We start from the raw sequence: 23,155 nt of genomic DNA, 5'->3' as shown, positions 1-23,155 counted from the left end.
AAGCAAGTGATGATGAAAAAAAAAAAGAGAAGCAAGTGATTTTCTAGAGAAATATATATATATTCTTCTTTTTTTTTGTAAAAATATATATATTCTTCTTGTTAAGTTTTGTATATAAAACAGCTAAATAAGATAACATATAAAAATACTAAATATAATCGTTGAATTGTTTATGATCGTGCTTTCCATATTCAAAATTCCTTCTTTAGGCTATTTAAAAGCTTTGCTCACCACTTTGTGCTTTATTTTCCCATGACATAGCATCACAAGATCAACAAACGTAACATACATATAACTCGAGACTATACATGCAAATGCACCTTACACTTACAGAAACTGATACTTCATTTCTGCAAACTCTAAAACTTAGATTACACGACCGTCGACTTCATCTATATGTTGTGCTTGAACCCACGACAGACTCATGCTCAGAACCAAAACTTTTTTAGCCTTTTTAAAGTGTTTCAGTTTTCAAAACTAGAAAAACATTTTGAGTTCCATCCAATAAAAATTCTTGTATGGGCTTTGAAGCCCATATAATATACAATTAGACCTAATCCGGTTAGCATAAACTAGTCTAATCAAACCGGGTCGTCGTAATATTTTAAATAATACACATTTTTTTTAATTTGTTTTGTTCGTCTCCCTCCACAGTCCACACTCTCTCTCCTCCAATAAGGGATCGAGAAAAAAGGAAAAAAATATCTGAACACGATGAGAAAAAAAAAACAGTAAAATAATAATAAAAAAATGAAAATAATAAAATAGTAAAAAAAAAACAGGGGAGAGAGAGGAGAGGAGAAGAACATGGTCTCCAACTCCGAAGGACAAAATCGAGAGACGCGGCGAGAAATATGGTGATTTGACGAGAATCGTTTGGCTCAGAGAAATTTCGGAAACCCAAATTTGTAAATTACTAATCTATTTTTTTGGTCTTCTAATCTAGTAGTGGTGTATGGGTGGTGGTGGGAATCTCGTCGACGGTGTTCGTCGATGGCTTTTTCAGCGACCTTCTTCTTCTTCTTCCAATAATAACAATCACGAACCATCCATTCTCAATTCTTCTCCCTCTCCTTCTTCTTCTTCTTCTATCCCCGATCATTCCGTTCACTCTGGAGATTTCAAAGAGCTTATTGTTATTGAAGATCTCGACTTCTCTGGCCTAACGCTTATTAAGGTTCCTAAACGTAATCACTTACCTATGGATACTCACAAAAAGGTGCCTTTCCTTTCTTCTTCTTCTTCTCCCTTCTCATCCTTTTTTTCTATATTCTACGTCATTGATTTTATTTTTGAAATGTAGAGGTGATTTAGACTTATATGCAATATGGCCTAAGATGTTGTCTTCTTTGCTTTATTTTTATTTTAGATTGAAGAGACTTGTCTATGTTCCCTTAATGTTACGTGTTTATTGCATTGGCTTCACAAAAGGATAAAACTTTGACTTCTCTGTTCCATTTGGTTGATCGTTATTCTCTGGATCTATCAGTTTTGTCATAAATTTGAAGTAAGAATCATGACTAACCTCTTCAGGGTATGCAGGATGCTGAATTCTTCACGGAGTATGGTGAAGCAAACAGGTATCAGATTCAAGAAGTCGTTGGCAAAGGAAGCTATGGTGTTGTGGCTTCTGCTCTGGACTCACACACTGGTGAGAGAGTTGCCATCAAGAAGATTAACGATGTCTTTGAGCATGTCTCTGATGCTACTAGGATTCTCAGAGAGATCAAATTGCTTCGGTTGCTTCGTCATCCTGATGTTGTGGAGATTAAACACATCATGCTACCTCCTTCTCGTAGAGAATTCCGGGATATTTATGTTGTCTTCGAGTTGATGGAATCTGATCTTCATCAAGTCATCAAGGCCAACGATGACTTAACTCCTGAGCATTATCAGTTTTTCTTGTATCAGCTTCTCCGTGGTCTGAAATATGTTCACGCAGGTAATATTTCTGCTTTACACATTGGTCCCTTTTGATCCTCATTGTTTTTCTTTTTAGATTTATTGTAACACTTGAGGGTTCTTTTCAGCTAATGTGTTTCATCGGGATTTGAAACCAAAGAACATTCTAGCTAATGCTGATTGCAAATTGAAGATCTGTGATTTTGGGCTGGCTCGTGTTTCCTTTAACGATGCCCCAACCGCTATATTTTGGACTGTGAGTCATCTATCTCAAAAGAATGTGACAGCAAAAGTGTTCATCAGGTTTCCTCAACTCTTTCTGTTCTTGTAAGCTAATTTCTTTTATGTGCTTTGTAGGATTATGTAGCTACTCGGTGGTATCGTGCCCCTGAACTATGTGGATCGTTTTTCTCCAAAGTAAGATTCTTTTTTCGCTGAACTCAACTGCTATTGTTATTTCTCTGTATCAATATAAGGCTTCTAGTTTGCTATTTTCTAGAATATTATTGTGGGGTTCCAATAGTGTTGATAAGACCAACCATCTCATGCTAAGTCTACTCTTGATATATTTCAGTATACCCCTGCGATTGATATCTGGAGTGTCGGTTGCATTTTTGCGGAAATGCTTTTGGGTAAGCCTTTGTTTCCCGGGAAAAACGTGGTGCACCAATTGGATCTAATGACTGACTTTCTTGGCACTCCACCTCCTGAGTCGATATCAAGGGTTAGTCAATCAAAACATATGTTTATATTTTCTGTAGCAAATTTAATGTAGTCCATTCACCATTTGTCAATAATCTATTCCCTGTAATGCGTTTTGCAATCTTGGAACAGATTAGAAATGAAAAGGCGAGGAGATATCTTAGTAGCATGAGGAAAAAACAGCAAGTCCCTTTCTCTCATAAGTTCCCTAAAGCTGATCCTTTGGCTCTCCGCCTTCTGGAACGCCTGCTTGCCTTTGATCCCAAAGATCGTGCATCAGCTGAAGATGTAAGTGAGAAGTTGATTTGGTATGATTTTCCCTTTTCTTTTACACAGACTAAAGCTCGTATATTTGTCGTTTTGGTTTCTTTATTGACAGGCACTAGCTGATCCATACTTCAGTGGTTTGTCAAATTCAGAGCGTGAACCATCGACACAGCCAATTTCAAAGCTTGAATTTGACTTTGAGAGAAAGAAGCTGACAAAAGATGATGTCAGAGAATTAATTTACCGAGAGGTAACAAAAAAAAAAGCCTTCTACGTACATATTTTCGTTTTCTCTGATTTTGTTTCTATATTCTTCATTGATGCTAACAATCACTTATGTTTGGATTAAAAAAATCAGATATTGGAATATCATCCTCAGATGTTGGAGGAATACCTTCGTGGTGGTGATCAGCTTAGTTTCATGTACCCCAGGTTAGCTAATTAACAGTTACAGGACCCTTAAATCTTGAAAACAGAAAGTTATGGAACCAAGAAATCTTTTTTTTGTTGTTATACGCAGTGGGGTTGACCGATTCAAAAGGCAATTTGCTCATCTTGAAGAAAATCAAGGTAAACCAGGAGCAGCTGGAGGAGGAAGAAGTACTGCACTTCATAGACATCACGCCTCTTTGCCAAGGTAATGTCTTTCACAGAATCTCTCTTTCTTCTCCTCTCTTGCTCTCGCTTTGTCACTCTCTCTGAAAGCATTTTGCTTCTCTGTGATTGGTTGCAGAGAGAGAGTTCCTGCTCCAAATGGTGAAACTACAGAAGAAAGCAGTGATGTTGAAAGAAGAGCAGCAGCTGCTGTGGCTTCAACCTTGGAATCTGAGGAAGCAGACAATGGAGGAGGTTACAGTGCTCGTAACCTCATGAAGAGCGCGAGCATCAGCGGTTCCAAATGCATCGGTGTCCAGTCTAAAACCGACAAAGAGGTTAGTTAGTTTGTGAAAAGGAAAGAAAGAAAAAAACAGAAGATCTTGAAAGGAACAAGAAGATGAAGTTGCTTACTGTTGTTCTGTTCTCTCTGTTTTACAGGACACCATAGCTGAGGAAGAAGGTGATGAAACAGTTGCAGAGCTTACTGATAGAGTTGCTTCTCTTCATAATTCTTAAGAAACAAATATTTAGTTTTTTTTTTGTTCTTTTCACGAAAGTTTTCTGGTGAAAAAATTGGTTGCTCCATTTTCTTCTCCCTTCTTCCACATCTATCTCTGTGGTTGGGTTTGATTGTTGTATTTAATAGTTTGGGGTGAGAATGGAAACTTCAAATAAAGACTGTGATCTCCATGTAATTTTTTATTTTTTTTCTCCTTTTCAAAGACACGCACATTTTGAAGTTCATTTTACTTTTACATAATCAAATTTTGTTTCATTACTCAGGCCTCAGAGACAGTTTGTGTGGTTGGTATGATCAGGTTAGCCCAAACCGGGATATTGGATTTGGGTTTTGTATATAATAAACTAGAATTCCTCAAAGCTAAAAGTGATCAAGAGTTGAGCACAAATAATAATGCTGTGTCCGTTGGCTTTCTAATGACGAAGACTAATCTAGATTCTATTTAGGGGTCCAGGGCGTCAGAAACCGAAAGTGTATGAGTATGTATCTACATCTGAATTAATATTACTTTTGGACTAATCTCATATGTATAATGAATAAATCATTGGTCTGTAAAAAAAAAGGGTTTCTTTTTTTGATAAAGAGGTCTGAAATAGTGGTATGGTCGAGTAAAGTGAGCTCTATAGGGAGCTTACCCATACCCACCAACTCCAAAGAACACAGCCTCAACAAGAAATTGCAAAAAAGTTGAATTGCAATTTCCACAACAACAAAGTCCATATACGCCAGATTGGTAAATCAATTATTAGGCGTACATAGTTTATTAGAAACACTAATTAAATCTGTACATGTACAAAAGTCAAAAATCGAACTTCATGCATATAGTTTAGATTATAATAGATATGCCGCCATGCTTTGGAATTTGACTTCAAATTTTGACTACCAGAAGAATAAGAAATGGATTTCATGTGAATTATATCGTAAAGGAACGTTGTAACAAAGTCGTGACTAATATTATCTCAAAAAAAGTTACATTAATTCGTTTCGAATGGCCAGTGACTGAAATGGTGGGGTAAAAGTTAAACTAGTAAATAGTATACTCAAAACGGAAAAAGAAAACATAGTCTAAAGTCTAAACTAGTAGTTCAAAATTACATATAATTCTTTGTTTTCTTAAAATGATTTTGATTATATTTAGTTATTTACATTTAAAAGAAGAAAAAAAAAGCCATTTCAAAGCTAGATATTAAAAAAACAGCGTACGTTTAACAGCTCAAATCGCCTTTTTTTAACAGTTATGAATTGTGGATATTAGTGTTTTTGAAATTGCTTAACATCCATTTATAAGTTTTATTTTCGACTCCTCCATAATATTGGATTTAAGTTAACATAAGTTCTTTTTTTCACAAGAATTTCTTTTTTTCTTTTTTGGAGGTCGAAATTACAATTATCATTTTATTTATAACTTGAAATCCATGTCAAGTAGTCGCATTTAAATTATATATATATTATAAGAGTATTGTTCTTTACACGAATGAAAAAAAGAGACTAACAATTGTAGTATGTCTTCTCATATATATATTCTCTATCAGCAAATAAAACAATTCGCAATTAAGTCGTATTATCTGTTCTCTTCGATGGCTCGCACCAACCCACCGATTACATCACTTTATCGACCACAAAGGTTCAATGATTTCCTGAAAAAAAAAAGACTCTAAAAAGTATATTATCATGTATAAATACATTACACAATATAATATATCAATAACGAGGAGTTAAATTTTCCACATTATCAAGAAAAAGTCTACATCATTCTTCCTTTTTTTTTTCCTAAGAAGTATACATCATTCTTTTTTTCTTTCTTTTTTTATTACGTCAGTCTTCAGTATCGTGCAAATGAATATATATATAAAAGTTTACGTGGAAAATATTAAATTAGCATGTTTTGATCTCTGGTTTTTTTAAAAAAGGCATAGGCTTATCGTCCCATACTTTGATTATTGTTACAGATAGTGTAATTGCATAGAATAAGTTCATATATCATACCTTCATACGGTAATTCTCTCTCTCTCTCTTTAACACACACACACACACACACACACACTAAAATGTCTCATACGGTAATTGATTCTCTCACACACAACAACAACAACAAAAAATGATTTTGGGTCTATTTACTAACTTTGTAAACACTCTCTAATCGTTATACTAGACGATACTATAAATTGCACGTTTTACATGTGTGCATTTAATTTTACCCCACCAAAGCATGATCAATATTTCTACTAAAGTAGACATAACTTTTTTACTTTTTACGTAACCCCAACCTTTGCATGCATGTGCTTCCTTTTCAGAAGGGTTACATTCGTAAAGATGTTCCACTTAAGAAGTGTCAGACGATATACTGACTACTGTAAACCGACAAATATCGAAAATGAATTTGTGTTTTTAGCCGTTGAAGAATTAACAGTTGAGAGTTCCATGTTGGAAACAATGAACTATATTATCTTCACTTCTTTTCACCCATAAATATCTAACTTTAGTTGGTACAGTACAGTGTTATATACATTTGACCTTTCGTATAAGATCGATTTGTTAGTGCTATATCCATTTTCGTTAGATCAAGTGGTTAGTGATATTATACGTTTAAAGTCGAAGACCGGCCTGACTAAGATATCCAAATCTTATAGTCAACTTAATCAACTATGCAAATATGACAAAAGGAGTAATCAATATATATATATATTATAAATGAGCAAGTTGTTGATGTGAGAGAGGGATCGGATACATTTTTATAAATCAGGGGAAGTTTGGTGGAAAAGAGAAGGATTGGGTGAAATTGAAAAGCCGAGGTAGCTGATGAGATGTGAGATCATCGACCTAGAAGAGAAATAATTTTAGAAAGAAAGTAATACATAGTATCTAGAACTATTTGAGGTCAGTAGTAGAAGCTTTACAAATAGACAAATTAAAACTTCTTTCACAAAAAGAAGAAAATGAAAGAAAACTTTTATTCAACACAAGAGGGCAAGTAGCTAGCTTCTGTATGGTCAATTGATGATCTTAATCTTTTTTTTGTTAAAGAGGTCAAATAGTTATGTTTGAGAAGTCACGTGGTCTTATGGGTGATGGGGAACTTAATCGATCGGGTGTTAGTAGTGAGATTCATATAAAACTAAAGATGTTGATACGATACTAGCTAGTCGTTGCAAAAATATGTTGCGATTTAAACGTTTTAGTGATGCCATATTATTTGGAAGCAGTGAATTTGAATCCATTTGAGATGAGACTATACGAGAGATTTGAAATCTTCAAAATAATATAAATTAACTGTCTCACTTTTTCGTACGTGGTACACTCACCACCTACCGATCCAATAATGTAAGAACATTTACCGGTTAATTTTTTGTACATGACTTTTTTTTTTGGGAATAGGCTCGTTAAGGGAGACGGGGTTGCTTAAACATTTTTTAAAAAAAATGTATGTACTTTAATAAAATTATGTATTAAAACTAGAAAGCAAACCCCATTGTGATCCCTATATAAAGAAGCCACCACAGTAGCAAAGCTGATCAATAATCATAGCTAAGTAAAACAAAGAAGCTAGCTAAGATCAGTAGTATTCTAGCTATAAAAGAAAATGGAGAATTCAGGGTTTCTAATGATTTCGACCTTTTTGCTTCTATTTGCAACTCTTCTCCCTCATTCTTCGGCTTCAACCACCCGTCGATTTCACTTTAACGTAAGCAGTTTTAGTCAACCTCATTAGTTTCATGTTTTTGACACTTCAAAGATTACAATTTTTGTTCTATATTCAAGATTTTATTCTCCACACACGTCTTTATTGATTATAAATTTAACGTGGTAGCTAGTTATGTATGATGGTAGCATTTCCTATGTGATATATATATATAAATATAGTAATCATATTTTGTTTGGTTTCCTGGGGTTTTAGGTCGAATGGAAGAAAGTAACTCGACTGTGCCACACGAAACAACTTTTAACTGTGAACGGACAATACCCAGGACCGACCGTGGCGGTACACGAAGGTGACACCGTAGAAATCAAAGTGACTAACCGGATCGCTCACAACACAACTATTCATTGGTAAAAAGTTAATAATAACATAAAATCTCATGCATGCATATATAATTTAAACACTTTTTACGACTTCTTTACGTGAGTTCAAAAATTATCGATACATTATGATCGTGTGTAGGCATGGTTTAAGGCAATACCGGACGGGTTGGGCAGATGGACCGGCATACATAACGCAGTGTCCAATAAGATCGAAACAAGCATACACATATAGATTCAAAGTGGAGGATCAAAGAGGCACACTCCTTTGGCATGCTCATCACTCATGGCAACGCGCCTCTGTCTACGGCGCTTTCATCATCTATCCCCGGAAGCCTTATCCCTTTCCCGGCAGCTACAATATCCAGTCCGAAATTCCCATTATACTCGGTACAACAAACCATTAATTACTTTTTGTTTGTCTCTTTTCCATTTAAATATATATATATATATATAGTACATGCATCTGAAGTCTATTATATTCAGATGAACCAAGAAAATGATCTTTTAAACTACCCACCACGGTTCGTATCCTTCGTGAAATATATATATACATGTGTTTTTATAAATAAAAAATAAAAAACTAAGCCACCAACGAAAAAACTGTTAATCTTATTTTTAAATGTAAAACGAAACATATGATTATGTAGGCGAATGGTGGAATGGTGACGTAGACCAAGTGGAGAAGAATATGATTATGACCGGAAATGGGGCTAACGTTTCCGACGCTTACACCCTTAACGGGCTTCCCGGCCCACTTTATCCTTGCTCTACCAAAGGTCCAACATCTTAAACCGAGAATTTGAATTCCAGTTCTGGTCTAATTCGGTTCGTTTCTCACTGATTTATACGATTGTGCGCGCAGATACTTTCACGGCGAACGTAGACCCCGGGAGAACCTACATCCTCCGCATCATCAACGCAGCTCTAAACAGTGAGCTCTTCTTCGCTGTATCGAATCACACACTAACCGTAGTCGAGGTCGACGCGGTTTACACCAAACCGGTTGATACCCAAGCAATCATGATCGCTCCTGGTCAAACCACCACCCTCCTCCTCCGCACCAACCAACTCCCCGGCGGCGAGTTTCTCATCGCCGCGACTCCTTACGTCACTTCCGTCTTCCCATTCAACAACTCCACCACCGTCGGGTTCATCCGTTACAGAGGCAAAACCAAACCGGAAAATACCGAAAACACACAGCGGAGACGGCGATTAACGGCAATGTCGACAGCCGCGGATCTACCCAAAATGCTGGATACGAAGTTCGCGACGAGATTCTCCGATAACATCAAGAGCCTCGGATCGGAGGAGTATCCGTGTAAAGTCCCGAGGAAGATCGACAAGCGAGTGATCACCACGATCAGTCTCAATCTCCAGGACTGCCCGCAAAATCAGACCTGCGGGGGTTACGCCGGGAAGAGATACTCAGCGTCTATGAACAACATCTCCTTCGTTCGACCTCCGGTCTCGATCCTGGAGAGCTACTATAAAAAACAGAGCAAAGGAGTCTTCTCACTCGATTTCCCGGAGAAACCGCCGAACAGATTCGATTTCACGGGAGTGGATCCGGTTTCGGAGAACATGAACACCGAGTTCGGGACGAAGCTGTTCGAAGTGGAGTTCGGAACGAGATTAGAGATCGTGTTCCAGGGAACGAGTTTCTTGAACATCGAGAACCATCCGTTACATGTACACGGACACAACTTCTTCGTGGTGGGAAGAGGATTCGGGAACTTCGACCCGGAGAAGGATCCGAAAAGGTACAATCTGGTGGATCCGCCGGAGAGGAACACTTACGCGGTGCCGACGGGAGGATGGGCGGCGATTAGGATCAATGCGGATAATCCAGGAGTTTGGTTTATTCACTGTCATCTGGAGCAGCATACTTCGTGGGGGTTAGCTATGGGTTTTATCGTTAAGGATGGTCCTCTTCCTTCACAGACTCTGCTTCCTCCTCCTCATGATCTTCCTAAGTGTTAAGAAACACTATAATATAAAAATGTCTTTTATTATTTATTATATCTGCTTTGGGTTTAGTTTTTTTGTTGATTAATAATGTTTTAACTGTTTAATCTAGATGGTCTTTTTTCTCTGTTAGATGGTTTTTAGAAATATATACTAGAAAAAAATGCCATTTAAAACCAAGGAACACTAGACCATCCTTTGTATGGGTTCTTACACAAATATTTGTGAAGAAAAATCCAATGAGGATGGCCTTAGAAAGCAAAAATATGCTTGGGAATCAGAAGTTGGACCTCATAGGGAACCTACACAATAAATGCAATGGAGATGGAATAATTAACGGTCAAAAGGACGTGGAAGACGCGATCGTAGAGGCCGTGGTGGAAACAGTGGCTAATCCTCATTCCTCATCGATCTCCTTTCTTTACATGAAACTTCTCTACCACTTTCTCATATAGTTCTTGTCTAAATTAATGTATGCATTAATCTTCTCCCTACAAAACCCTCTAAGAACTGCTTAAAGTTGTGACTTTGATGCGTGTTGCTTTCGATTTCTGTTCAATTTTTGTTGTGACTCGTGAGTGATATGTTGAGCGTTTTGTTTTGGTGTGTGGTTTTGAGTTTTATGGACAAGCAGTTTTCCCTGATAAATACAACAATAAGAGCACTTTCTAGTTTATTTTTGTATATTGTTTCTTTTAAATGATCGAAAGAGGAAACCATAAATTGTAGCTATTATTGTTACATTGATACGGGAAAAAAATCTTATACATATTATTGTACGGACATATGATTTATGAATAAATGACAAGAAAAAAAGAGGAAAAGTTAAAAACATATGACGTATAGTCGTCTACTCGTCTTTAATCATCAATTGTGATGGTGGCATTGCTTGGTTGCTAAAACTCACGCATAGGCTCGTTAAAAGGATAGACAATGAGCTCACGAAGGTTCATCGGCTGAACGACGTTAGTGTTCGCCCCAAAGATAAGATTAGCAAATTGTTCTTTCGCCTTCTCCGTGTTATGAAGTCCGTCGTAAAATAAATAAGCCCTCTGGTACTCACATACCTCACGTTTCCCATACCACAGCCGTGAAAGTAATTGTAACGCACCGATAAAGTCAGGGACTATGTCCATTAGGGTCATCGCGGGATTTTCCATACGGCCCGTCAGAAAACTTGCCATTAGGGTCATCGCGGGATTTTCCATACGGCCAAGTGTTTTGGGGAGGGTTTTGGTTTTGGCTGAGAAACAATTTGTTTCCAGCATCAAAGTAGGAGCTAGTCTCCGAAAGTGAACAGTCCTACGGCCGGAATACCCTGACCACGGTCGGTAGCGACGATGACCTGATTATGGAAGTTGGTTAGTACCAATAGGGCCCTAAGAAGAGTAACAACCAATCTACAGTTCCCTATCATTCTAGCTTATTAGTTTATGCGAGAGATGGAGACGACTTTAGACTTGTTAATATACGAGTTCTTATAACTTAGTGATTGTTGTTAAAGAGCATGAAACATCAAACATATAACATATTCTACGCCTTCAATAAGTTCTTTTGAAAAGAAGCTTTAGTGGCGTGTTTGCTTTATCCTCGTGATTATTCGACGTGGTCGGTTGCAAATTTTTTTGTATGACATCCGATCCAAATATTTTATATAGGTAAAACAAATTAGCATGAAAAGTACGGCTTCCTTTGTATGAATATAACCAATTAGTGTGATATTTAAAAGTAGCCGTTTCGAATAGAGGGTTTTAGTTTTGGTTTTGGGGCAATCGTGGTTTAATGTCGTTTTGTTATAACAACTTCTTCTTCGTCTAAAGTGGCTTACGTACGGAGACTTTTCTTCTTCAACAAAAACCGTGGCATTCGATCGATGCAGCTCCTTCTCTAAGACAATTATTGTTTTTTTTCATTTTTCGAGAAATCTCAAGATGTGAGAGTTCGTGTATATGACTAATGTAATTGACACAGTTGGTAGATATTTGGGCAAGATTGAACAAGATTAGGTTTTCAACACTCTGTTTTAAAATTTCTTCTAATAACTGTGATTCTTTCTGCGATTATGTTGTCGATGCGATCATCCCAACAACATATGTATACATTATATATAGCAAAAGATAACATGCATATTATTTTTTCTTTGTTCGTACTCGTGACCGTGTACATGAGCTCCAAGGGAAACCTATACGCATGCATATGGCTTTAAAAGAGTTACCACCAGTAGAAATTAGTTTACCAGTCGAGTACCACAAGGATCGCCCACGTGTAGAGGGGATGATCATCCTAACCGACGGCAGGAATGATGTCACGTGGCACGATGCACAAAAGGGATCGTGGGTAACAGCTGAGACGAATATACGACACGTGTCGCAATTGTGGATGCAAAGGAGTTTGAAATGGCCTATGCATGGTCTATAGGTTACACTAATCCGACCAAAGCTTCTTTTAACCTTTTCCTCTTGTTTCTTCTTCCTAGCTCTCTCGCGCTCATTATATAACCAAGCCAAAACTATATTTGTAATGGGATCCCCGAATACATTAACTTTGCTATTAGTGAGCTTATATTATACTTGGCTTACGTAAGGTATCTTAACATTTAGTTCTGTTGTTTAATTCACTCATTAGAAAAATAAAGTTATATGTAATCTCATTCTCTCACGGTAATATCAAATATGTATGAAAACCTTTTTGGTTTTAGTGTTCTTTTGATGTATAATCTTTTCTTGTTATATGCTTTTGATGCTTTACATAATACTGATGATGTGTCGGATCATTATTCATACGATACGAGTGGAGTGTGTCAAATAAAAAATATATATACAAAATAGATGATAGTTTAATTTTTCATTTATTTTCAGTTTAAATATAAAGTTAAATTTATTTACAATATTGTAAAACAGTTTATAATTTTTTTTTAAAAGTTCAATTATACAACAGAATTTATGCATCAAATCCGGACTACACGTGATTACACACCTAACTAACGACAAAATAACGCTTCATCTTTTGTAAAAAAGCATAACGTTCGCATATTAGTCCAAAAACAAAAGTAACGTTTCACTCATAAATTTTATTTTTATTACTGTAAAATTTCTAATACGTTACTATATATATTACTATATATATATATTTGAAATATTTTTCGAAAATAAAACATTACTTCTTGAGAAATTAATCATTTTATAAATTTATTAAGCAATAAAAAGTTTATATTGCGTTTTACTGTGCGCGTTGTAATAAATATTTCTTAAAGCGTTTAAAAGATAAAAAAAAATTTGTAAAAAAAGTAATAAAAAATTAAAATTACTAAAAATATTTAACGTCGAAATAATATCAAAAAAGGAATGTATCGCCATCGTGGTTCAGATTCACTGTATTTGTTGATGCTATTATTAAATAGTTTCTTGATGTAAAAAAAAAAATATATAAACAAGTTTTGTTTTTTTGTGAGAGGGTTTTCTATATATACCATTACATAGATGTCCATCCGAATTCGGACATGCGATAAACAAAACAAGAGACTCTTTTAAAATAAGAATCTCTCTATCTCTTTCTCTCTCTATATCTCCGTCTCCTTAAGGTTCGATCGATGGCAGCTTCTGTTGATCCTTTGGTGGTCGGAAGAGTGATCGGAGATGTCTTGGACATGTTCATCCCAACCGCCAATATGTCTGTCTACTTTGGCCCCAAACACATCACTAACGGCTGCGAGATCAAACCCTCCACCGCACTTAACCCTCCAAAAGTCAACATCTCTGGCCATTCCGATGAGCTTTACACCCTCGTATATATCCATCTTCTCATCACATCTATTCATTTATGTATTACTAAGCACATGCGTTACATACCTACTTACATGCTTCCTCGTCATCATTATAATCGAAACATGCATGCATTTTTTACTTCAACACCGTTTTTAAGATGTCCAATGCATTCGAACAATCTCTGTGTGCAGATGATATTTTAAAATAGCTAGAAAGGTTTTTGCTATGATAAACTTCAAACATGTATATGTGTTGAAGCATCTATCTAAAAACTATTTTCTTAATACTTTAGATATACTAAAAACCAAACTTTGCAGTGCTGGACTACTTTATATTTTTACTGGGACATTCACATAGATGTTGACGTACTTAAATTTTATATTAGCGCATTCATAGAAAATATATCAGTGAGTTTCTAATACATAATTAAATGTGTTAGTCACAGTTTAGCTGAAATTTTGATTACAATAATAACGTATTTAACGTTTCATAATTACTTAAGCTAGCTAGATGACCTGTTGCATGTGTTGAACTTTCATTGGCCGTCTGTAACTATAAATGGTTATTTCGATGCATGCAGGTGATGACTGACCCGGACGCACCTAGCCCAAGCGAGCCGAACATGAGAGAATGGGTCCATTGGTGCGTACCAGTGACGCACTCTTGTTTTTTGTTGTTTCGATATCATACGTGAACAATGTATTCAGTTTTGGTTTCGATATAACGTATAAATAATTAAGGGTAAATAACACTATTATTATTTCTTATGAATTCAGGATTGTCGTGGATATTCCCGGAGGCACCAACCCCTCAAAAGGTATGAAAACAAAAAAAAACCAAAGCTAAGATTTCGACCTTTCAATACAAAACAACAGATTGCTTGACTTTATTTTAGGATTCTATCACGTTAATATCTCTATATATTTATTACAACAGTGAACAGATTTCTTGCTTTTGTATTTTAATTTTGCTTGCATTATAGACAAAGTGACATTAGTGTGAAAGGCATTAAGAAAATATAGCATTAGTTAATTATGTCCGCGATGATGTGTTTAGATCTAATTGAAGAATCCGATACACTAATGTTTAATTATTCGTTTAAACATATTATCTTTGGACCGTGGTGCTTTCGGTTAATTATGAAAATAATATTATGAATAAACATTACTTGATTAGAGAGAACACTGACTTCCTTATAACATGATACTGATTGGTCCAAAACTGTATACCTAACTCTTTAATAGGTTGCTTCCGTTGTATATACTCTTAGTTGGCGATAGCCAAGTACTTTCCTGCATTAACATTTGGAAACTAAACATAATTCAATTAAAATCCATTATTAAAGAAAAATGAACTTAATTAGTTTTTTTTTTGTTCGTCAAATTAGTAGTTTAGATCAGTAATTTACTATATATATTGTACGTATAATTAGAATCAGTATCTTAATTTTCCTATGTTTCAAGCTATGTCCCACACTTAGGACATGTGGTGTACTCTGAAACCAACATCTCATGTATGTCCGTACGTGTACATTGATGTATATCGAGTAAACAACGTACACATGTCATCTTGTAAAAAACCTTAAAAAACACAATGAATAAAGAAAGCTGTCTTGTACGATATACGAAACACATGTTTCAGTTAATACTGCTTATTTTAGTACGATCAAAAATATTCCTATGTTTTAAATTTTCAGGACAGGAGATACTTCCATACATGGAACCAAGGCCACCAGTGGGAATTCACCGCTACATATTGGTGCTTTTCCGGCAAAACTCGCCGGTGGGTCTGATGGTGCAGCAGCCACCATCACGAGCCAATTTCAGCACCCGGATGTTCGCCGGACATCTCGATCTTGGTCTACCTGTGGCCACCGTCTACTTCAACGCCCAAAAGGAGCCTGCTTCACGTAGGCGCTAGTACCAAGAAACCAGCAAATACCACCTGCAAGCGAGCCAAAAATCCGGAACTTTCTGGTTTAAATACCAAAAGGTGCCTTTACCTCTATATATTATATAACGGGAACCAGAGCGGACAAAAAATGTAGGTTTTATATGTCAAAACCACATTTTGTATTAGTCCGGTTATAGCTATATCTATATGACTATATTGCATATAAATATGTGTCTATCCGGTTATACCTATATATGCTGTCTATATTGCATATAAAAATATGTGTCTATCCTTTCTTTTATGTCTGCATATGGAGTTGGTTGCAATAATATATGGTGTTCTGTCTCTCTATCTTCCAAATAATCATATATTAAGTAAGAGTTATAAAGAAGCTAAGAACAGATTACATACCAAAAATAAAGACTACTACAATGGATGAAAGAAATCTAATATACTGTGTTTCTTCTTGATTGTAGTCTTCTTGTTCTCTGAACCTCTACAGTTTGTTTTCACTTTGAGACTCTCGGTTCTAGGTTTTTCCCCACGCACTCGCTTTGTTGTAATGTTGACATTGCTCTGAATTTCCACTATATCTTCTTCTGTTGTTTCGAATTTTTCCTTCTCTATGTTCTTCTCCGAGTCTTGTTTGATTCCAGAATCATGAAGCTTGGACAAATCGATCATTGCCTCTTTTGTATCCATTGCACAGTCGAGTTCATTAGAGTTTGGTGAAGAAGAATAGACATCCATTGCTTGGCCTTTGGTCACCTCATGTTCTTGCAAACCGTACTCTGCAAATTCCAGATTGATTTCAACGGTCTTTCTTATCTTGAACGGGTTATTGTCCGGAATACGTGAGGGATTGCTGGGCAGAATAATCTTCTGATCCCTGTTAGGCTGCGAAAGCAGTTTGTGTAGATCTGAATCTTGTTTGGAGTACTTTGTCTCCTTCAAAACAGCTTCTGGAACGATCATAGCTTCATCTGCATTCCTTTTGAGCTCTATCCTTTCCTCATTTTCAGTCAAAGAACATTGCAAAAAGGAGCTTCTCTTTTCCTGTTCCTTGAATGATAGAGCAGGCGCCTTCAACTGTCTCTTAGACACCGGAAAGCGGTTAAAAGCCTCCATGGTTATGGGGTCAACATTTCCTTCAGCAATTGCAGCAGCAACAGATGGCGACAAATCTCTGATGAGTTAGATTTGTCAAGGTGAACAAAACTGCAAAACAGTCATTTATGCGATGAATAATATTTAGAAAAAGCTGAGCTTGCATTTGCGTTTTAGAAGGGTTAGTGCCCTGCTTTTTGATATTATAAGTGAAGATTTAAACATAACTAGGGAGTTGAAAAAGGATACGGTCCCAGGAACTCAAGTTGTTCAACTGATAAATTCAGGAGGTTCTCAGCGAGGGGTTTCAAGTGCTTGAGCTTCTTAGCACCAAAATCATATCTGCAACACATTGGATCAAAGTGAATCACATGTGGTGTGAAGCATAAGATAATAATTACTAGCAACACCTAAGTGAGACGAAAGTTACTTACATACGAGCATGCTGAAAAACTGAAACTGCTTCCGCAAAAGAACTGGAGTAATCATCAGGAAATAGTTTGCCCTTTTTCGTCTTGAGAACTGACAAAACCTACAGTATCATTCCCACATTTGAATGTCTTAGGCATTTGCTTTAGTGATGGGCGAAACCATCAAGCAATCATAGGAGAAAGTAAATGCTTACACGTTCTACACTCTGGTACTTGGAGAAGAATGCATGAGCTCTTGAAATGCCAACACCAGGAACCGAAGGGAGAAAGTCACATCCCGCTAATACACACATTGCTATAGGGAGGCAAGACCAAGAAAAGTCATCATCAACAATGTATCAATGTGTGTTGGGAAGACTACATAATAGTATAATACTAACCAGTGAATAGCTCCTGATCAAAATCCTGGAAGCAAGGCTTTTTATCAACGGCTTGGAAAACATTATCAAGAATTAGTTCCTCCCCTTTACCATACCGGTCCATCTTAAAGATTACCTTTTACCATACAGAAGTTGGGGAAACATATCATACAATGCTCTTATAACACGTAGCATGAACTTTGTTTATTTAGCATGTGAAAAAAATCTTACCGCTTTGCAGCCGTATGCAAGTAAATCGCTGTCTTCGGTTATAACAGCAGCAATCCCGCCTTGTTTTAGTTCGAGGCTGGATAGGTAAGCTAGCTGAGCATCAGCCTCATACGGAGCTACAATAAATTCGACGTTTTCTGATTTCAGAACCTGTGAAGTTATTAGGGTCAAAGTACATATTTATCTAAGAAATTGTACTCAGGTTAATAAACAATTTATACCTGAATCAGTTGATGAGCCATGGATGATGTTACACTAACTGCTCGCTGCAAATAGTAATGACAAGAGGCATGAGCTCACACGATATCATAGTCTCAACCAAATTATATGAGCAGAGTACAGGACAAATTATTGACTAAACGCACAAACCGACTCGGCAAGAATGCCTAAGGAACATGTTACGTTTGAAGGACTCAATTCAGACACAAAAAACGGATAAAGGAGAAAGCTGCGTTGTAATAATATGTGTTTCAAACACAAACTAGCCCAAAGCCCCAAAGCTTTCATAGCAACCCTAAAGGCAAAAAATTATACAACTAATATTTATAAGCCACTGAAATGAAAAGATCTAAGCACCAGGAAAAGCTCAGTAGCTAGCTGCTAATTAACAGAGATAACAACTCTAAAGGCAAACAGTTGTAGAGCTTAAAAACTTAAGCCAATGAAATAAGAAGTAAGCACCTGAAAAAGCTCGGTGGCAGCTCCGACATTCCCTTCCTTAAGCTTAACCATTGCAGCGTCAAAGTTGGCCTTTCGCTTCCTGATGATAATCAAAATCGAAGCCAAATGATTAGTTAAAATGGAAAAAGTTTAGTAGTAGGAAAGGTAAATGAAAGAAAGAAGATATGATAACACAAGAGAGAGAGAGAGAGTTTGCCTTTGACGTTCGTCTCCAGTGGCAGCTTTACAGGGCATGTGACCACCATCGAGAACAACGACTGGGATGATCTCATAGTGTTGAAGAAGGTTGACTCTATGCATGAAGTAATCAATGTACCTCAGCTTCTTACTACCATCAGTATCTAAACACAGCTCCATACTACATGAGTAGGCTATTTAAAAAAAAAAAAAAGAATCGAATCATGTCATGAAATTGAAAACCACCCAGTAGATAAATAAACAGATCAAGTTTCAGCTCGAAAATGCTTCAATCAGTTTCAACATTCAAAATACCCATTAGTTTGGATTGCATTGGAGCAAGCACGAAATGAAGGCGATTAAAGAGAGCACGAAGCTTACCTCCTTTGTGTAGCCATGAATATGCATCGATTCCCACCTGGAATGTTGTAAACGCATTATTTCAAAAGCTTGAATTGTTGTTTAATGGAGATAAACCCAGAACGATTAACGGAAACTGAAAAGGAAAAAGAAATGAAGAAACCAAATCAGAGGAAATTACTCGTTTTCCGGCGTATTTCTGGATGTGAATGGGAAGGATATAAGGTTTCATGAATCTGAGAAGATCCTTGATGCCCATTTCCGCTTTCTTCTTATCTTCTTCTTTGTTTTTAGGGTTCTTACGGATTTTGCCCTTAAAATAAAATAAAAAGGCTTTTGTTTTATTTTACTTTTGTCTCCTGTCTCAGTGTAATAAAAGTAAAAAAACAGAACACAAGTTAATTAAAAAACTTGGCGCGCAATGCCAATGGCGGGAGTAAATCAAATACGCAGATGCCACGTCAGCCGTAAAAGAGGCTGGTCGACTTATTTGCTACTATTATCAGTTTTCGCGGCTAGGTCGAAGACGAAGAAGCAAGTTGCAAAGTAGATATCAAGGAAACATTAGACGAACGATATATTTGCCTCGTACGTCTTTTAGCACTTTCATCGTTTTAGGCTTTTAGCTCAGACCAGAAAGTATAGAATTTACTACTCGTTTGTTAGAGGTGGCAAATATTATATGAAATTTGAAAATTTAAAAGAATTACGGTATTTGATCATTTTTGGTATTACCGATGAATTTGATTCATTTGCCACAAAATGAGAGTGTAACTCCAAAAGATCTTATACGAGATTAGGCAAAGAAACAAACCTAGATTGACATGAAACCAAACATCCTTCCAAAAACCTCAGGGTACTTTATGAGTAGTAAGACAAAACATAAGTGATAAATAAAACCAACAAGGAGATAATAGAGGGCAGCCAGAGCGCACGAGTGATTGGGATTACTAGTAACGACCAATACCCCAAACTCTAATAACTCCGTCGGTATAACCACTGAACAGGGTGCTTCCATCAGCGCTCCAGTTCAGGCTTGTGCAGTAAATAACCTGACCCAATCAACCAAATAACTCAGATTCAGTTTCCATTGTTATTTACAATTAACGTTACACAGAAAAATAATGGGTTATGCATGAAATTCTTCAGGAGTGAAGTATTACAACTTGAATCAGCCGAAAACCAACACTTGAAAGAAATTATGTATTGCAAGAAATCTCTCACGTAATCAACAAGTATGGAGACTTAACTTTCATTAAAAACCATACAAGGTAGTCTCTCTATAGAATAAAAACCCTATTTATACAGGCTTTACAGTCACAAGAGAATGTATCTATGGTAATGCTATATGTGGACGATTAACACAGGTAAAAGACGAGAACACATTGACATAGCAAAGCAAACATCAAGAATTACATAATATGAAATTGATACAAAGGTAGAAAACCATATACATCACTGGTTAGCATCTACTTAAACCATATACATCACTGGTTAGCATCTACTTAAATCAATCCATCTAAGAATATTTTCAATGAACTTCCTCATTTCCTATGACAGACCTAGATATAACTGACATTACAAACAAAAACAGACAATTCTACCAAGGTGAAAGTTGAAATCAAGTCATAAGCTTAGTATGTGTACCTTCCTCTTGGTGGCAGCAGGACCACTGTTGTCAGCCTTCTCGGCCTCAGCCTTGAGATCAACCTTCAAATCCTCAACAATGCTCTTGCTCTCAAGGTCCCAAATCTTAATACCCTGTTCAGTTGCAGCACAGAGCCAGTACCTGTTGGGACTGAAGCAAAGGGCATGGATCACAGAGTTAGCTTCAAGAGAGTAAAGCTTCTTCCCCTCAGCCAAATCCCACAGCAAAACAACACCGTCTTTGCCTCCACTTGCACAAAGAGAACCATCAGGTGATACAGCCACCGTGCTCACGTATCCAGTGTGACCAGCAAGTGTCGACCTGAGCTTACAGTTGGAGAGGTTCCACACTTTCACGGTTTTGTCCCATGAGGCTGACACAATCGTCGGATGGAGTGTGTTAGGGCTGAATCTGACGCAGCTAACCCAATCACGGTGTCCCTCACCACCTCCTTCTGAGATGGTGTACTTGCACTCACCTAGAGTGTTCCACAGCTTGATCGTACGGTCGCGAGACGCAGAGACGATCTGACGGTTGTCAAGGGAGAATGCGACGGAGAGCACATCCTTGGTGTGTCCCACGAATCGACGAGTGGATACACCAGCAGCGAGATCCCAAAGTCGGAGCTCACCGTCCCAGCTACCGGAAAGGGCGAATTGCCCATCTGAGGAGAGAACAACATCCTCAACAAAGTGAGAGTGACCAGTGAGACGCCTCTGAGCTACACCGTAGGCCTTGTCATCCTTGGTGAGTTTCCATAAAATGATTGATTTGTCGCGGGAAGCTGAGACGATGATGTCTGCGTTATCGATTGGCGTGGCGATTGCCGTCACCATGTCAGTGTGTGCACGCATGGTGCCCTTCAAAACGAGTCCTTCCGCCATTGTCGGTTTCTGGAAATGTCTCTGAAACTAGGGTTTTCGTTATCTCGGGGAGGCGGAAATACAGAGAAGAAGGGCGTAAAAAAACAGAAGAAGCTATTTATATGAAAGAAACTGGAAATGGATTAGGGTTCGTTTAATAATGGGCTTCTTAGTGGGTCTTATATATATGTTAATGGGCGTTTTGTTCTCAATCCATATATTTTGGTGGCATCTTCATATTTCCTTTTTTTTTTTTTTTTTGTCAAAACTTCATATTTCCATGTGTTAAAGAACGTTGCCATATGGTAATAATAATAATTGAGACGAGCCCAAGATATGAGTTAGTGCTAAAAACACATCTCACTCACACTCTTCACAGCTTCACTCCACCTTGAAGTAACGAGCCTCATTTGGGAAATATAAGTTGTTGTAGATAATCTCGCATTTGGGGAGATTGTTTTTCAGAATGATTCTCAGGTATTGGCAACACCGTTTTGGCCGGTGTTATAAAGAAGAAGTAAATTAAAGAACCCTGATTCGTGCCTAATTAAGCCTTCGAGCCTACATTTGTGACATGGCAAGAAGCATGCCAAGCCAGGCATGTTGGGCATAGTATATAGTATCGTGCACATACATATTTGTGACATAATGGACACACTATTGTGCAGAGAAATCATTACCAACCATGCTTCTTTCTTCTTTCTTCTTTACTCTTTTTGTAATATATATATATATATATATATATATATATATATGTTCTCAAAAATTGTTTGTATCTCTCTAATTAGCTTGTCTCAACTGTTAGAAGAGAGAAACTTGATAAAATATTCTTGAGTATGTTTGTAGATAGAAAATATGCATTTCCCATTTTACTTTTGACAGTCAGTAACATGCTTACATTTTCTGATTTTGGTCTAATAGAAAATTTTATTGCAACGATGAAAGTATAAATGGAATGAATTAAATGAAATGTCACACGATATATACATACAACTTCACATTTAGCTTAAGTTCTTACATACATATGTTTGGTCACTGTTTTGTATAGTTTCCATATATGTCAATTTCTAACTTGTTTTTTTTTTGTTGTTGTTGTTGGTTTTCATCACACATATTCTTGAGTGTGGTATATGAAGTTGACGAATTCGAAATTAAAATCAAATATTGTTCATCAGTCAAGATTATATATTTTCTGTTAAAATGTGGTACAATAGCTGAAAAGTAGAAAATTTTATTATGATGGTTATTTTGGATATATATATATATATATATTATGGAATCTAGAAAAACAATGTACCACTTGCTAGCTAGATGGAAAGAAATCATGTACACAATACTTACACTTGTATAATAAAATATTTCAAGCTGTATTGAAACAACATTACCTAACGACATTATAAATTTTGAAATCTATTGGTTTTCAATATGAATGCAGCAATTAATAAGACAATCCGAATTTAACATGTCGTTTTGGCAAAAGTTATTTATGAATTTTGGCATTCAAATTTCAAACTAAATCTGTGTTGACTAATTAGGGTATTAAATTTCTTCGAACATTGGTGTAATAACTACAAACTTACTTTGTTGATTCAAATTGAAGAAAAGAGCCGATGTACAAGGTGAATGTGATTGAAAACTAGTAAGACGGTAGACACTTATTGTGGATCA

At 36.6% G+C, this 23,155-nt stretch overlaps 5 protein-coding genes across 6 annotated transcripts; 3 read left to right on the top strand and 2 right to left on the bottom strand.

Moving 5' to 3' along the window:
• Window positions 1-777: 777 nt before the first annotated feature.
• LOC17898715 (mitogen-activated protein kinase 8) lies at window positions 778-4,246 on the top strand. 2 transcript variants are annotated; one of them, XM_023777366.1, is made up of 12 exons: window positions 778-857; window positions 950-1,219; window positions 1,543-1,942; window positions 2,031-2,158; window positions 2,260-2,319; window positions 2,477-2,626; window positions 2,737-2,892; window positions 2,984-3,121; window positions 3,230-3,303; window positions 3,392-3,508; window positions 3,605-3,803; window positions 3,907-4,246. In XM_023777366.1, the coding sequence occupies exons 1-12, from the start codon at window positions 855-857 to the stop codon at window positions 3,982-3,984; spliced, it is 1,773 nt and encodes a 590-aa protein (XP_023633134.1). In that variant the 5' UTR covers window positions 778-854; the 3' UTR covers window positions 3,985-4,246. The 2 variants fall into 2 exon arrangements, with proteins under 2 accessions (XP_023633134.1, XP_023633135.1); XM_023777367.1 differs by having other exon boundaries at window positions 813-857; window positions 947-1,219.
• Window positions 4,247-7,536: 3,290 nt separating this feature from the next.
• LOC17899578 (laccase-1) lies at window positions 7,537-10,029 on the top strand. The gene is made up of 5 exons (XM_006307035.2): window positions 7,537-7,670; window positions 7,884-8,035; window positions 8,148-8,395; window positions 8,656-8,784; window positions 8,871-10,029. Exons 1-5 carry the CDS (start codon window positions 7,569-7,571, stop codon window positions 9,986-9,988), a joined length of 1,749 nt encoding a protein of 582 aa, XP_006307097.1. The 5' UTR covers window positions 7,537-7,568; the 3' UTR covers window positions 9,989-10,029.
• Window positions 10,030-13,485: 3,456 nt separating this feature from the next.
• On the top strand, window positions 13,486-15,976 carry LOC17899419 (protein MOTHER of FT and TFL1). Its single transcript, XM_006305859.2, has 4 exons — window positions 13,486-13,757; window positions 14,318-14,379; window positions 14,514-14,554; window positions 15,434-15,976. Exons 1-4 carry the CDS (start codon window positions 13,563-13,565, stop codon window positions 15,655-15,657), a joined length of 522 nt encoding a protein of 173 aa, XP_006305921.1. The 5' UTR covers window positions 13,486-13,562; the 3' UTR covers window positions 15,658-15,976.
• A 5-nt stretch (window positions 15,977-15,981) lies between these two features.
• On the bottom strand, window positions 15,982-19,299 carry LOC17897386 (exonuclease 1). The gene is made up of 11 exons (XM_006307046.2): window positions 19,158-19,299; window positions 18,998-19,034; window positions 18,636-18,810; window positions 18,440-18,518; window positions 17,980-18,024; window positions 17,759-17,908; window positions 17,549-17,663; window positions 17,363-17,463; window positions 17,172-17,269; window positions 16,987-17,079; window positions 15,982-16,816 (listed from the first exon to the last, which is right to left on the bottom strand). Exons 1-11 carry the CDS (start codon window positions 19,233-19,235, stop codon window positions 16,057-16,059), a joined length of 1,731 nt encoding a protein of 576 aa, XP_006307108.1. The 5' UTR covers window positions 19,236-19,299; the 3' UTR covers window positions 15,982-16,056.
• Window positions 19,300-19,739: 440 nt separating this feature from the next.
• On the bottom strand, window positions 19,740-21,587 carry LOC17899932 (receptor for activated C kinase 1A). The gene is made up of 2 exons (XM_006305277.2): window positions 20,624-21,587; window positions 19,740-20,028 (listed from the first exon to the last, which is right to left on the bottom strand). The coding sequence occupies exons 1-2, from the start codon at window positions 21,506-21,508 to the stop codon at window positions 19,927-19,929; spliced, it is 987 nt and encodes a 328-aa protein (XP_006305339.1). The 5' UTR covers window positions 21,509-21,587; the 3' UTR covers window positions 19,740-19,926.
• Window positions 21,588-23,155: the final 1,568 nt, after the last annotated feature.

The sequence above is a fragment of the Capsella rubella genome, unplaced genomic scaffold, assembly GCF_000375325.1.
Source record: "Capsella rubella cultivar Monte Gargano unplaced genomic scaffold, Caprub1_0 scaffold_1, whole genome shotgun sequence".
Lineage (NCBI taxonomy): Eukaryota > Viridiplantae > Streptophyta > Magnoliopsida > Brassicales > Brassicaceae > Capsella > Capsella rubella.
This window is presented reverse-complemented; position numbering and strand designations above follow the sequence as displayed.